This window comes from Molothrus aeneus, chromosome 7, assembly GCF_037042795.1.
Source record: "Molothrus aeneus isolate 106 chromosome 7, BPBGC_Maene_1.0, whole genome shotgun sequence".
Lineage (NCBI taxonomy): Eukaryota > Metazoa > Chordata > Aves > Passeriformes > Icteridae > Molothrus > Molothrus aeneus.
Genome location: NC_089652.1, coordinates 3,648,252 through 3,664,806, shown reverse-complemented (window position 1 = coordinate 3,664,806; position 16,555 = coordinate 3,648,252). Strand labels below are relative to the sequence as shown.

At 43.1% G+C, this 16,555-nt stretch overlaps 1 protein-coding gene across 1 annotated transcript in view; it reads right to left on the bottom strand.

Annotated features, from left to right (window-relative positions):
* BARD1 (BRCA1 associated RING domain 1) overlaps window positions 1-16,116 on the bottom strand; it is a 43,136-nt gene extending 27,020 nt beyond the window's left edge. The window contains exons 1-4 of the mRNA XM_066553721.1: window positions 15,962-16,116; window positions 15,803-15,859; window positions 11,820-11,965; window positions 3,912-4,909 (exon numbers count right to left, since the gene is read on the bottom strand). Coding sequence (XP_066409818.1) covers window positions 3,912-4,909; window positions 11,820-11,965; window positions 15,803-15,859; window positions 15,962-16,116 — 1,356 coding nt within the window. The remainder of the gene's footprint in view (window positions 1-3,911; window positions 4,910-11,819; window positions 11,966-15,802; window positions 15,860-15,961) is intronic.
* Window positions 16,117-16,555: the final 439 nt, after the last annotated feature.

The following is a 16,555-nucleotide window of genomic DNA, read 5'->3' as shown; positions in this document are numbered from 1 at the left end:
ATCACCATGAAGAGTCCAGCACAGCAGGCTAGCCATGGGTGAAGGCTTTCTGGGAGCCCTCCTGAGAGTGCAAGGAGGGAAAGCTGTCATGAGCTGAGAAAACTAAAGGGCTTCTGGAACAGGAGATAACTAAAACTGGTCCAAACTCACCACCTCTCTCTGCAAACTCAGCAGATGCTCTGCATAGAGGCAAATTCTTCTTTCCTCAGAGGAGGGACAACTCCTTATTTCCTCCTCACTTGAAGCACCACAAGCCTTCTCCCAGCTATTTCCCATCCAGCCCTTGCAACAGTGTGGCAGCTGCCAAGGTCCCCTGTCACCCTCTTGTGTGGCAGTTCACTGTCCCTGTCCCTGAGTGGCACAATGTGCCCCATCCCTTCCCTCAGCAAAGCAGGAGCAGCCCAGGCACTGGGGGGTTGTTGTTATCTCATCACAGGGGTTCCACGCTGCTGTCTCCTGATCACTAAAGTTCCATACCCCCTTGGTGTTTTGTCCTGAGCTGCTCCTCAGAGCACTGACTCTCTCTTCTTCACAAAGCAGCCACTGGCTCCAGTTCCCTTCTCACCCAGCCACCCCACTCTTTTACAGCCCTCTTCTGCTCACTGCTTACAGCTGTGGCCTGGAAAAGTCAGGCCTGCTCCTAATTTCTGATCATTAACCCAGCTGCAGCTCCTTAGGGGTAAGATTATTTTCTACACTACCTTTCTTTTCTTATATTCTACCCCCCTACAGGGGGTTCCTCTCTCCACAGCAGATTTAGGACTCTGCAGCACTGACTCCTTGAGTGATGCTGTGATTTAATTGCCATGGAAGAGCTGGTCCTGGAACAATTTGCTCTTACTGTAAAAAACAGTCCCATGTGGAAGGGCTGTTGTGCTGGGGCAATTTCCCATTAGTTTAGAATATTCAGAGTTGAATAGGTCACATTTTGTATTTTAACTAATTGGATTTGCCTCTTTAATGACTATGAAGATAAACGTGACTGCTGGTTGCTACAAGAAGAGTCACATTTATTTTCATTTTTATTTTCATTTATTAGTTTAACTCAACATTAAGTTCATCCACACTAGAACCTTTTTTGAGAACCATTTTGATTTCAGTGAAAAAAATAACTACTAGTAGTAAATGGGGACAATCCTTCAGAATCATTATAAACAGTACAACACTCTTCGTTTTCATGCCTGCTAACCTTGTTTATGATCTCTTTTAAATAAGAAAAAAAGGGATAATTCAATTAGCTTTAATTAAATTCTGGGTATTAGACCCTAACAGCTAATGAAAATTATACAGATTTGTTTTTATAACTAATGAAGTCCCAGAGAATTCGACTTAATTTTACTTTGGGGTAGGGTGTAGCTACAAGTCAGTTTCCTTTTATGCACATGGAAAAACATTACTGGCTGTGAAAACAACAAGAAAAAAAAAATTGCCCATAAAATGAAACTGGAAGAAAAATGCTTCTTTCAGGAAAAAAAAATTCAGAACTAGCTAGAAGGGAAAAAAACCCCAAACACCAACCAAACCCAAACCAACAAATCTAAACCCCACACTGAAAATACACAGAGAGGATAAAGCCTGGTATTTTCAAGACCAGTTTGACAAAATACTTTTATCAGTTCACAGAGGGCTCCTGCAAGTTAAAAGCTCATAACCAAGGGATCACTTGCCTTGTGTTCTTTTAGTTCCTTTTCAAAGCAAACGTTGGGATCACCCTGCAGCCCTACCTAGCTACACAAGCCTTTGCTAATGAGCACCTCAATGAGTATGGAGCTCTGGATAAAAACCACAGCAGAACTAATGAGGAACAGAAGCCATTTCCCACTTTAGCTCAATAATTACAAACATCAAAAGACAACAGTGACAGGAACTCACACACAGGACTGAAGAAGCCCATCCCACTGCCCACACTCCAGCTGGAAGTCAGCTTTTTTGTGGCTGTACCAGTGCCAGTAAGGAGTGCCAGCAACACCACTGAACTTCAATAATCAAAACATGTTTATCATCCTTTTTGTCTACAGCATGAACTGCTTAATTTTTCATTTAGCATCAGAATGCTTTACAATGAAACCTTACTGGCATGTCACAAATATGCCAGGACTCCAAGCCTCAACAAGCTGCAGGGATGCTGTTTCCTTAGATGAAATACCTGTGTTTTCTAAAGAAGCATCAGGCATATTGCTGGAAACCATACCTGTGTGAAAACTTGTCAGGGCACATCCATTTTTTTCAGAACCAGTCAGTCATGACTGCATTCATTACAAATTCCCAGAAAATCAGGGAAGGCTAATTTGTAAACAGTGTTTTAATAAAGAGGAATATGCAGGACTTTGACAAGAGGTAACAAGAGACCTCTCCTTCAAAGCTCTTGAGTCCTGTGAGGACAGCATTTCATTTTTTCCCCCCCCTAATTCCATATTAATGACATCAAATATGAGGCTTGAACTCAGCTCAGCTGACACTTCCATTTAAAAAGGTCTCATGCAGCAGGAGTGGCTTATTAGAACACCTTTGGAAGAGGACAGAGTTATTCATCAAGAACAGCCCCTGTCTCACCAGACAGAAGTGCTGTATAAATGTCAGGTGCTTATAGAGGAATCAATTCTTCCAGTGTATGCAGTTTATTAATCACACAGCACTTGTATTATATGATTTAGCACAAAGCACATTTAAATTGCCAGAGCACAAACTCTTTGAAATGACCTCTCAGAAGGGAGGGAGCTGCCATGAGAGCATCTGATGAGTGGGACACGTTTTACCCAGCTTGTACAAAGTAATGGGCAAGGACAGCCCCTGCAGAGAGCAAAGCCATGAAGTTCTACCACACCAGGAACTGCTTCAGATATGAGCAGCAGAAGGAGTGAGAGCTGTCATTCCAAGAACAGTATTGAGCTTACATAAAACTGAGAACACTCCAACTCTGTCCCTTCCCTTCAGAGTACAGGGAATCACACTTGCATCAGGTGGTGGATCTCAACACTTATATAATGTTAACCAATGTTTCACAGAGTTATCTTCATGTACATAACTCAGATCTTGTCCTGGCTGAGCTACCAGCTCAGACTGAACTGATCAAGGTCACTCAGTGAGATCTGAAATACTTCCTGAACTCCTTGGGACAAATCAGAGACAGCTGCCTGCCACGCAAGGCCAAAACATTTAAATGCTTATCACTTCCTAAAACTCACAGGTATAACTGACACTGTAATGCTTTGAGTTTCCAAGTACAACCATCTTTGATCATTCAAAGAGTCATTTCTTTATGCAATCAGAGAATCAGGTCGGAAACTTCCCAATAAACGCAGAAGAAAAAGATCACAAAATGAGATTTCCCTCCCTGAAATAGGATGTTCTGAAGTTACTGGTTTCCAGAATATTTTTAAAACAATCTTGTCTTTTTAAACCTCTGCTTAAAGCTGAGCTAACTATCACAGGTATAACTGACACTGTAATGCTTTGAGTTTCCAAGTACAACCATCTTTGATCATTCAAACAGTCATTTCTTCATGAAATCAGAGAATCAGGTCAGAAATTTCCCAATAAACCCAGAAGAAAAAGATCACAAAATGAGATTTCCCTCCCTGAAATAGGATGTTCTGAAGTTACTGGTTCCCAGAATATTTTTAAAACAACCTTGTATTTTTAAACCTCTGCTTAAAGCTGAGCTAACTATCACAGGTATAACTGACACTGTAATGCTTTGAGTTTCCAAGTACAACCATCTTTGATCATTCAAAGAGTCATTTTTTTATGAAATCAGAGAATCAGGTTGGAAACTTCCCAATAAACCTAGAATGAGATTTCCCTCCCTGAAACAGGATGTTCTGAAGTAACTGGTTCCCAGAATATTTTTAAATCAACCTTGTCTTTTTAAACCTCTGCCTAAAGCTGAACTAGAAGATGAATGGTCCTACCTTGATGGAAGCAACATGGAGCAAAGTCTCTCCCTTGTAATTTCTTCTGGCAATTGAGTTGACACCAGGGGATTTCACCACAGAAGGACTGAGTGGTGTTGCTACTTGGCTGCAACTCTTGGAAGTGGATGGGGTAGAGGGAGATTCTGAAAGTGAAGGACTGTTAATGGCTTGAAGGGCTGCAGATCTTCTTGTCTTCATTCCAGTGGCAGTGAGTTTGGGTGCAGAGGAAGAAATCTGGACTGGTGTCAGTTCAGTGGCTGGGGAGATGGGGGAGCCCTGCAGAGACTCCTCTAAGCCATCAGCCTGCCTGCCTGCCTTCCCAGGAATGCCCCTCTCACCTCTCCTTGCTCTTTTAGACTGAGGAGTCCCCTGAAGTCTGGAGTGCCCCCTTGCACGTTTCAAGGGTGTAACTTCACTGGCTATTGACAGCAATGCCTCTGCAGCACCGTTGTTTTCCTTGCTGTCCCGTGCAGAGCACACAGCCTCACTGTTACCCTTCTTCTCTGGAGATTCTACCTGGGGCAGAACTTCCATATCCTCTGTATTATTATTACTGCTGGAGTCAACTTCCTTGACAGACTCCTGCTGAGGTCTGTCCTCAGGACTCTCTGCTTCCTGAGTGCACAGCACTACTGGCTGACTGCAGATGGTCACACACTTGTCCTTGGGAGCCTTCTCAGCTTTTTGCTGCTCAGGTTTCTCTAAGCTCCACACTTTGTTAATGTCTGCTAGATGTTTCTTCTTCATCTTCTTAATCTGTCTCCGAGTTGGTCTTTTTGTTGGCTTAGAGGGCTTTTCATGAGGAGGGGAAGGGAAGAAATCATAAACTGAAGATGTGTCTTGACCAAGGTCATTGCTTTTAGTGTCAGCCTGATTCCTGCTCACAACACATCGAATCTTCCTGCTTCTTGGGCTGAACCACATTTTTATCTGCTCCTTCTTGCTCTTCTTTTCCAACTCTGACTCAGGTGGTGTGGATGTATCCTCTGCTGAATCTAAGTGCATGAGGAAAGGGGAAAAATAATTATGGAGTACTCTTCAGAACCTCACAAAGCAAAAAAAATCATAAACAACAACTGCAGGAATCGATGAAGTGTTACTAAATACAATCTATGAGCACCTTCATTTCTTCTGAGAAGGCACAGGTGGTGACTTTAAAAGCCCTGGCAAGGTCACCCTTTTAGGACACATAGAGTGACTTTAAAAGCCCTGGCAAGGTGGCCCTTCTGAGAAGGCACAGGTGGTGACTTCAAAAGCCCTGGCAAGGTGACCCTTCTGAGAAGGCAGAGGTGGTGACTTTAAAAACCTTGGCAAGGTGACCCTTCTGAGAAGGCACATAGAGTGACTTTAAAAGCCCTGGCAAGGTCATCCTTTTAGGACACATACAGTGACTTTAAAAGCCCTGGCAAGGTCACCCTTTTAGGACACATAGAGTGACTTTAAAAGCCCTGGCAAGGTCACCCTTCTAAGACACATAGAGTGACTTTAAAAGCCCTGGCAAGGTGACCCCTCTGAGAAGGCACATAGAGTGACTTTAAAAGCCCTGGCCAGCCACATGGCACTCTGGAGCTCAGCAATCCCAGAGCAGTGACAGCTATCCATCAGGCAAGTGAGCATCCTGGCAGAGAAGTTCCTTCAGTAGTCTGGGTTCACAGCACAGCAGAGTTCTGACCAGGTCAGAGAAGGACAGAAGTTGGTTTTCTCACTGAGTTTTCCTTGGAAATAGGGTTAACAAAGAGGCATGTGCATACACAAAAGTGCAAAGAAACAATTTTCTAAACAGGTATTACAGTTCATCTGAAGATGGAAAGGAAAAATAGCTGTAAGCAAGCAAAAACAATATCCTTATAAAAATGTCAAACATTCCTGAAAAATTTTGACTGATTCCACAGATATAGCAGATGAACCAGAGGAATATATATAGAAAATCTGTAAGCAATTGTGTCCTGTCATTTGATCCTTTACCCCTGGGAAGTAAATAACTTCAAGGAAGCTAAGCATTTTGATGATCTCAAACACTTCTTTAAAAACATGCAGTGGAGCAATTTTATAAATCACACTGTACAGCACATTACAAATCAATGGCCAGGATGATGCAGGAATATCCTGTACTCCCAGCACATGAAATAACAGCTGAGAACAAGGACTGAGCACATAAATACTGTCTTCAATGGCCTAAGAATAAATTAAGGACTATAAAGTCACCTCAAAGTTAGACACTAATTTAATTTCACAGGTTTTTTGACACTAAAGAACCACAGCAGATTTTTTACCAATTCCTTCATTCTGAACTGGAGTTATTTTAGGTTATTTGGACAAGTCCTCCGAAGTGAATGCACAACTCATTCTTCCTGTTGCCTCAAACTTCAGGGACTACCACTCACAAAAGTCTCGGTGATTTATAACAATCAAACACAAAACCAATATGAATTTTGTTTTAAAGCAGCACTAAGACCAGGATTAGAAGGGAGGGGAGGGCTTTAAGTATTCTTAAAAAAAGCCATATAAAGTTTCAATTATTAGAAGTGACAGACACTCACTGCAACCATCTATCACTTTCACTTCAGTGCATTAAGTTTCTCTGGCTAATTTATTATCTCCACACCTTCTATTTTTGGTGTTAGTAACTACAGCCAGTTTTTCAGAGCAAGCTGGGATAAACTCACAGCAACAAACACACTGGTTCCAATCCCTTAGTCACAAAAAAAGTGCTTTAGAAACTCCACTTAAAAGAGAACTGTGCAGCTAGTAATTCAACACTAAAACAGGCATTCCCAGTTGTCTTTTAAAGCAATATTGCAAAGTTCAATGTTTCTTTCATCTTGATATCAATTACCTTACTTACCCCTGGAATTAAATCTGTTACATGTTAGATTCAGCTAGAGGAATTTGTAAGGCATCAGACCAAAAGTGTCATTAAGAATACAGCTGGAGGCTAGTTAATCAATCATTTAGGCACCTAAAGATAATCATCAAGTACAGAACTGCAGCTATTTGGTTTTCCTCTGAGGCTGGGCTTGGTGCACTGAAATTGAGACTGAAATCTCAGAACTAGCTAGCCTTGAGAACATATCCCATCTCATTCCTACAATAACATCTAAAAAAAGGAAGAGCTTGATTGCAAACAGATGCAAAATATAAACCACAAGTTACTATTTTCTCATCTTGCCAGTGTTTACACAAACTAGCAGATCCCCTTGTCAAATATTTATCTTGCTCAAAGTATCAGTCATCCCCAAGTAAAGAGAAATAATAAAATCAGCTTGCAGAAGTAATTTGTGCAACAATTTTATGATGGCCAGAATTCTTTTTGATGTGTATAGCACAGCAAGACTTTAAAGTCCAAGTGACAAATTCAATCAAAGGCACTGTCCTTCAGAAGTATGATCTAAAGCAGCAGAACACAATGAAGCATTTACACTGGCTGTACCACTTCTGGTAGCAGGAAAGCCTGTGGAAAATCCACCACGAGGCTTCCTGAACTGATCTGCTCATTGCTGGGTGCTCAGCAGGGATTTACTAGGCAGGTTACTAAAAACCTGCTGGAAATGTAATAATATGCTAAATAAATACTTCCCAAGGAGTGCTCTTCCTCACCTGCAATGACCTGAGGTGTAATGGAGTATGCTGCATGTTCTAGACCAGGGAGGCACTCAGGGGACATGATTAAAAGATGCCCATATCCTGACAAGGAGATCCACTGCATCCAGAGGCCAGCCTTGCACACCCAGGGCAGGAAACTGCATTTTCTGCTACCCCTTCCTCCATTTCCAAAGTGTACAGGGTAGGGAGCCCAAGCAACTTGGACAAATGGCCAATCTACTTCCCTGAAAATAGAATCTTCTGATGGACCCAGAGCTGTGAGAGAGAGAAATAAAGAGGGGAGATGCAGAGCCAAGAAGCTGAAAGGAAGTTGTTATGATTTAATAAGTAAATGTTAATTTATATAAAGAGGGTATTATCTGGTAGCTAAGTTCAGTCAGTTAAAGTACCTTCAGAGAAAATTGCTCACAATAAAATCAATCCCAATGAATTCTCTGCTGTCTCAGAGTTTGAAGCCAGAGCTTGGATCTCAACAGTACTGAAAAAAATTACTATTATGATTTTGATTTAATTGTCTTTTTAATACATAAGTGTCCTAAAAAAATTTTCAGAGAGGCATTTAGACAAGGTCAATCAGTAGAGCATTCCTTACTAATTCTAGATTTTAAGCATCTGCAATAGCATAAAGAGCATCCACAATACCAGTATTAGAATCAGCCTATAATAAATGCAGTAAATTTAGTCTCCATTACCTATTAAATGTAACATTCAGATACACAATGTGGCAACAGAATTATTTCTAATTTAGAGTTATTTGCACATAATAAGCACAAGATTCTCGATGCTGACATTTAATAGAGTTGTATTTCTTAAGTGTTAAAAGGGTTGAGAGTACACAAAAATACCAGGAGATGGTCAGTGCCTTGCAACTAGAGCTCCAAGTTCTGCTGCAGTGCAATAGCAGGCTGGTGCAGGGGGGAAAAAAGAGCAATTAGAAAAATGTGGTTTAGCTATCATTAATCTGCATCAAAGGAATATAATGATGCACATTGTGTGCCTTTCAAATTATTCTCTATTATGGGTTTCAGAAGAGAAGTTGAGAAATCTCTTTGACAAACTAGTCCCTTATTAAAAATCAAAGGGAAGAGCTTTGGTACCATCTGTGCAACATTAGTGCCTTCACTGAAGAGTGATTATTTTACAAGTTAAGTATTCAACACCAAAGGGGAAAGGGAGAAATTCCAGCAATTCAAAACTTAATCTTTAGATGTCATGAAAAATGTCACAGCAGCCATGAAATGCAATGTAATCTGTTACAACAGGAGTTCCACACCCAGTAAATGTGAAACAGACTCATGATACTATAAAGGCTGCTTGATCTCACTGACTGTCCACCAGCAGCAGCACCAGCTTGGGAAGCTTGCACCAACTCCTGCAAGGTGTAGCTCTGCAGGAAAAGAGGGGGGAAGGCTTTCTGTTTGATGTATAAGAGTGAAGCTGATTGCTACAAAGAACAAGGTAAAATCAACTATAAATGCTTGGTGATGGTTCAGAAAATTTAAAACAATCCCTTCTTTTTAAAGAACATTACACAGAAAATTCTTTAGAATTTCTCTTTCAAAATCATTACTGTAAATCAACAAATCAAGTGCTTTATGTGCACTATGCCCATGGTTCCACAGGTGCTCAGGAATTACCCACCCACGAAGCCCCTCATCCCAGCAATGTCAACTGTTCCCAAGATGCCTTGGGCTCTGCACCACCAGAGCTAAAGGGTTAGAGTGCAGACATCCTCCCTGTGGGGCCTGCCAGGCAGCTTCCCTTTACCCTTGGGAAGGTACAGCACAGGGCAGCCAGAACGTCAGGCACCTCTCCATGGACTAAGCATAGAAAACCTCCAACAAGTGAATTAATTTGGAGGCTCAGCATTTCCTACCTATAGCTTGAATTTTCCACTTATAATTTGCATTTTGCAGCCAGTTTCAGGTTTGTTTGTCAATTCATCTTCAGTCACCCCAGGAGTGTCATTGGCTGTGTTTCCCTCTAATTTAAAAGGGAAGTATTAGCTGTTTTGTGCAGTCCTTCCTGAATTATTTGCTGCTGCTCCTTACAAAGCACATGCTGCTTGGCAGAAGCTATTTTTGTCCCAATGGAATACAAAGTAAGATCCCTCTCACGTCTACTGTGGAACCTCAGGGTAGAGATTTTTGTATTTGAAATATTCAGTGTGAGCTTAACCCTATCTTTTTCAGTCACAGCAGTTCCATGGCATTTTTTAAAAGAAAAACACACAACTTACTGCATGCACTAGCTCTGTCAGAGACAAAAAAAATTACTAGTAGGATGCACTTAGAAATTTCAGTGTCAACAAGGATCTCCAACAAGATTCAAGAGAAGCCACAACTGTCTCAAAACAAGCAAATATGCAAAAGGGACATAAAACAAATGTATGGAAATATTCTTCTTTTCAACTGCTTCTCTTCCTTTCCTGCACTGCAAGATTGATTTTTCGGTGTACTTCCTTTACTGGAACATGAAGTACAATTTCTGACCTTCTAACACAAAAGAGAAGAAATATTGTTGACAGAAGTGCAGTGCTGTAAGGACATGAAAGCAAGTCCTTAACAAGAGAAGAGAACCCATGATTCTCCAAACCCAAACATGTTTCTCTTTCCATACATTAAGTTCAAGGCAGAACTTAATGTAACTCCCAGCATCAATGGGAGGTGAGGGACTTGCTGGAGAAGAGGGACAAAACATCCTGAAGAATTTGCTCTCAAAAATCTCTAAAGCTACAATATCCTCTGATTTTCAACCATATATATTTTTTTTTTCTCCAGTATGTAATTGGTTGTTCTTAGAGGTGTGCTGATTTACTTAGGAATTGAAGCCATTCCTGACAGTGAACTATTACCAGCTGGGGAGGATTTGCTCCTAAGCTCAGTATCACACATCCAAAAGGCCACTGTGCTGATCCTTAGCACACTGCAAAGATTACAAGTGACAGAAAGGCATCTCCCATATCATGTCATATAAGACACTCTTGTAAACTTCTATTTTGTGTCTGCTTTTAAGTCAGAACAAGGGATGATGATAAAAAGAACCTCATTTTGTTCTGTGGCCTAGCCACACCACACACACTTCATTTTAGAAGATCTATAGGATTAAATGTACTATTCAATTTTTAGTACAGTTAAACAGACCAATTTTTAAGAGTTAATCCATCTCTAAGAGCTCTCTAAAACATCTAAACAGTATCAATAATGCTACCATGTTGTATTTTAAATGCTTTATTTATAGCATCACAAACAGTTCCTCACAGAATGATTCTCTTCCAAGTGTGCTTTTAAAAGCCTTCATCACTTAAAATGTTTCCCTGAAATCCTATTTAAGCCATCATCTGTTTTCTATGCTCCAGAAGATTTAATCACCATAGGATTTTATACCTATATAAAATGTATTCCTTTACACCTGGACACAGGCTTCCAGCCTCATCACTTAAAATCCATTTTGGTGTCAATAAAGAGATATTCCATAAATGAGTGAAGGTGCTGATGGGATTGCACGTAGAAAAGGAATCTTTAACTTAGACAAACATATTAGGAAGCAACAATGAAGGAAGAATTACCTATTCTGTATCTGACAACTAAATTAATGTTTTCTAAAACTTGGTATTACATAAATGCTCCTCTGTGAGCTTGCAGAAGAAACACACAATCACCTATGTTGATTTCACTACACTTTTTCCCACTTTGACAAACAACCTAAAATTTCATAGAGATTCATCCCCAGAGTACGTTCTCTGCAATCTCCTAGCAGTCAGCAAGGACAAAACTTCACTGCAGCAGATTAGCTGATTGTTAGGGACCAGAAAACAAATGAGTTAAGACTTGCTTCTTCCCCCTTTTTAGGCAAAGAACATCGATCATTTTTCCCACGTGCAAAAACCTGAACTGAAAATGACTGGGACAGCAGGCACGACTCAGTCAGTGCACAGAAAGCCAGAGGCAGGAGAAGACATGCATTAATTCTTTCATAGGGGAACTTTACACTCTGGGGCTCCCCTAGGATATGACAACCTGTGCCCCTGCTTTGTGCCACGTGACTCAGCAACCTCTCCCACTTTTGTCTAATTCTGGCAAACGGATTCTAATGAATTATGGACTAACCCGCTCACGCGGATTGCTCAGTAAAACAGATTCAAAGAGCGAGCAATCCACACCGACAGCTCTCTTCAAATCACATTTTCCAAACATGATTTGGAACAGCCTCTTGGAATTTGAAGCAAGGCTGCAAGGCTCATTTGCCGGGAAGTGAAACGGGGTGGCCTGGACTCTGCAGCCGCCAGGGGGCGAGTCTCACCGGAGGTGTCGGTGCTCAGGAGCTGCCGCAGCTTGCTGCAGAGCTGGATCATGTTATCCAGCTGCCGGTTGATCTGTGCGTCCTGCACCCAGGCTGGCATGTGGCACACGGGGCACTCGGTGCCAACACAGTCACCCACACAGGACCTGCAAGGCAGAGGGAACACCATCATCCAGAGGAAGTTATCCACTGCAGCACCATCAACCGTTTCACAGCCCAGCCACAACCTCTTATTTGGCACTGTAGTCACAAACACAGCACATATTTATCATGGCAAGTGACAAGCTAAACAGAAAATTAAGCAACCCACTTCCCAAGCCTTGTCAGGACAATCATGAAAAACACAGTGCCTCACAAGCTGACCCAAATTTTCAAATGCTCCACTGCTGTTTGACTCCAGGTAACATTTAGGCTTCACTGTTAAAACTACAAATTCTTTTACACCTGCTATTCTGCAGCCTTCCATTTTTAAACAAGTGCCAAAAAGCCAACCCATAGTAAACTAAAATTTCCACTTTCTCCTAGTTAAAATTTGCTTGGTGAAGCAAATTCTTCTTGGTGAAGCAATTTCTCCAAACCCAAACATGTTTCTCTTTCCATACGTTAAGTTCAAGGCAGAACTTAATGTAAATAGCATCGATGGGAGGTGAGGGACTTGCTTGCTGTGAAGAACTTTCACCTGTGTGAACATTTCTCTGTATGAAGTCCCACGAGGATCTCCAGGTGCTCAGAGTATCTTATCACTGCTCTCTTTCACAGCATTTATATCAGATGATCACGGTGGGATAGGTGGGGACACAGATTTACTCACTAATACTACTCTCCCCAAATCAGCCTAAAATCTTTTATTCTTTGATTAGGCCAGTGAGAAGACCTTATGATTTGTCACCTGAACTGCAACATTCAAGGGCCACTTACATCTCACCTCCCATCTATCCTATTAAATAGAGGTTACAGTTCCACACAACCAAAACTGAATCAATTTGAATGGTGTAAGTTACCTGACCATTACTCATGGAAAAATTGCTGTTAGGTGTGTTTTGTGCTTTAAACAGGGAGAGGCCCTTGTGGCTGAGGCACTGCTGTGTTTGGCAGACTGAAGCACAGCTCTTGGCTCCAACATATCCTAGGTGATATCTGACAAATGCCTTGGGAGCAAAGGGAAGGGCCAAACAGGTGTCCTTCTCTAGGGAAGCTGGCCTCAGGCTTCCCACCCCTGTAAATGGCACTGCAAAGGAAATGCAGAATGACCTTCATACCACAACATCTCTTAATCACCTGTTTGGTTGGGGTTTTGTAGTCAGCTGGTAATGACTGCAGGGAACCTAGCACAGCTACCCCACCAAAACTGCAGAAACTGCTCTTGATAAACTCCCCTGTCCATGACAAACCCATGGTGAGGGAGAACCGGGTGTTTTAGGTGTGACCTGAGTACTGCAGCACGTTCCTTTCAGATCTTCCACTCCAGATTCCAGGAGCCAGCTCCAACCATTCATCCCAATCCTCCCCAGGTGTGTTAATAAACAAAAAGAGCCTGTCCTCAGCAGTGAACCAGAATCAGCTCTCAAGACTCAAACTTGACAGAAATTAATCTTAACAGAACCTAAACCCGGCAGAACTTCAATGTAACAGAACCTCCATTTAACAGAACGTAAACCTAACATCGCGTAAATGTCACAAAACTAAAGGCAGACTTGAGAGTGCTTCTTTAAAAGTTGCAGCTACAATAGAATTTAACTCATTTTTACTCCAGGGTTACAAATGGAAATTTGTCTTTCAATAGTCAAACATCAATGGACAATATGCAGGCAAACAGCTGAGTTGTAACTGAAATAGCAGCAACCTGGACATACTGGAGGGATTATAAAGGTGTGGCAAATACACATGTTGTGGTTTTATGTAATTTAGTTTTGAGAATAGTTCATAGTAGCTGTAACTATTATTGAAAATACCTAGTTTGCTTCTAAAGAAATTAATCTGAATTTCCTTAGGTTTATTTTAAAAAACAGCCACTGCCCAAGACTCAGTCATCAAAGGACAGATGGAATTGCTGCTAAAAGGTCAGGCATACAAGAGCAAAAAGATCAGGCACAACAATAACTCAGATAATAGTAAATAAACTCCTTTTTCTGGAGCAAGAAATAGCTGCTAATGAATGCTTAAAACTCCCGTTAGCTGATTTTTCCAGCCTCATCAATACAAACTGCATTGTTCTCCTGATGTTTGGAAAATTCTTCTTGAAAAACCCCACAAAACTTTAATGAACAGTGGGTGATTTAAATCTATCACCTAGAATACACATGGGTTATCCAAAATAAAACCACAAGGCCTTAGATGCCCAACAGCTGAACAATTACATTTATTGAACCACATGTTCATGTTTATAAAAATTTTTTACAAGTTTCTGGGGGTTATTTTACAAAATGATCTGCAGGCAGATCATATCAATGAAATAAATAATTTAAATAATTCCTTCAAACAGCAGAATCATAGAATGGTTCCAGCTGGGAGGGACCTTAAAGCCCATCTCATTCCACCTCCTGCCATGGGCAGGGACTTTCCACTATCCCAGGCTGCTCCAAGCCCTGTCCAGCCTGGCCTTGGACACTTCCCAGGGATCCGGGGGCAGCCACAGCTTCTCTGGGCACCCTGTGCCTCTCTGCCCTCAAAGGGAAGAATTTCTTCCCAATATCCAAACTAAACCTGCTCTCTTTCAGCGTGCAGCCATTCCCTTAATCCTGTCCCTATGTGCCCTTGTAAAAGGTCCCTCCCTCTTCAAGAACCTTCTACAGCAATTAGTGGCCACTATCAGCTGGGAAAGAACACGTGTGTGGAGAGAAATAAATCACCTGTGTGCCTTTTAGTACATGCATACTGGGGGAAGAGATGCTGAGGGCACCTGTCCCATAATCAGTTACTCCTTAAAAAGCCAGTAAATATTTTACATGTATTTTACCTTTCAGGCCTTCAACACTGAAAACTCCTATTACAAAAGTGGAGCTGAAGATAGAGAGTGGACACACATCCATGAGGGAGAGAGGGTTTCTTCAGCTTTTACTGACATACTGACTATAACAGGATATAAAGCTGAGTATCAGCAGGTTTACAAGTAGAGGTTAGACAGTATCTTTCTTCTTCACCCTAACAAAGGTAGGGTTTTATCAGACTGCTTACACCTGCGCTGTGCAGAGAGACTCATTAAGATACACAGCAGACCTTTTAACTCCCGGTGCTTGCACGTGCATGCCATGAAGAGCAGTGACACACAAAAAGGTTCTCCAACCTCACCCAAAGATGGCCAGAAGGTTCCCCCACCTCACCCAAAGGCGGCTGTGGGACACAAACATTTCAGCCTCTGCCTGTATTGACAATGCAGTGAGTTGTCCCACGACGGGCGACGCAACCACCACCACCTCAGAAGCGCTTTGCTCGCAGAACGCTTCTAATTAAAGTCAGTTTAAGTTAAAAGTTAACTTTAAGTTAAGTTCAGTTTTTTGAAGCACTCAGATTATTTGACCAACTCTAAGCAGAGGTAAGCCTGCCTATGCCACCGCGTTTGGATGCGTGTGAGAACAGCGGCAGAACTGAAGGAGCAAAGTCTTGGTAGAAGGCCAAACCAACAACAAGCACCACCCAGCCCTCAGGGGCAGAGGAAAACCCCTCGGAAACAGGAAACACCTTCCCAAGCTGCTCTTTTTCTTAATGTGAGGAGAAAGAGATAGGAGTTGAGGGTGATGCGAACTGCAGGTTGTTTTGGATTTTTACCTCACTACAAGGGGACAATTCCCTCCACCACACTGAAAACTCCCTTCACACCTGGCCAGCATCCTGAAGCCTAAACCAGCACTCCGGCATGGGACCCGCAGGGGAACAGCAGCTGCCGCTCTCCTCTCCCCCTCAGCTCCCCGGGAGCAGCAGCAGGCCCCAGCGGCGCCCGCTCCCCGTCCTTTCTCCACAGCACGGCGGCGGGCCCCGGTACTTACAGGCAGAAGACGTGTTCGCACTGCCCCAGGGACACGGGCTCCCGCAGGACACCGGCGCTGTGGGCAAAGCAAGGAGAAACGCGGCACTTTTAACACACACGGCAGGGGCCGTGGAGGAAGACAGGGTGGGGGGGAAGGGGGAAGAAGGGCATCCATTACCAGCGGGAGCAGCTCAGTAACTTCTCCAGCCGCCCCAGCGCGGCGCGGGTGTGGGACCAGGTGTGCCCGGGCGGCGCCATGGAGGGGGCAGCAGGGCGGAGGGGGCTGCCTGGGGCCGGCTGGTTGCCCGAGCGTCCGCGCAGCGCCTCCCTCATCGCTTCCCTCACAGCGGTTCCCTCATCAGCTCCGACCTGAGCCCTTCCTTCCCTCAGCGTTTCCCGCCGCCGCTCCGAATCCCCCGCCCGCCCCTTCTGCGCAGGCGCGGGGGCCGCGCGCGCGCTGCCCGCCCTCAGCGTTTCCCGCGCGCCGGGAGCGAGGCGGGGCCGCCCGTGAGGGGAGCGCCGGGGAAATGGCGGGCAGGGCGAAACTCGGGGTGGAGAGCCAGGAGCACGGGGTCAGTCAGGGTGTGGCAGGAAAATTGGGTGTTAATGTTTTCACCTGCGACCCCATGGGTGGGAGTCTGCAGTAATTAGAGAAAATAGGCTGTTAATGTCTTCAGGAACGACTAGGTCTGAAAGAATAGCTCGACAGTCATGACAGTCTTTTTGTCTCTACGATCATCAAACTGCGGGAGCTTGTTACAGTTTAAAGTTC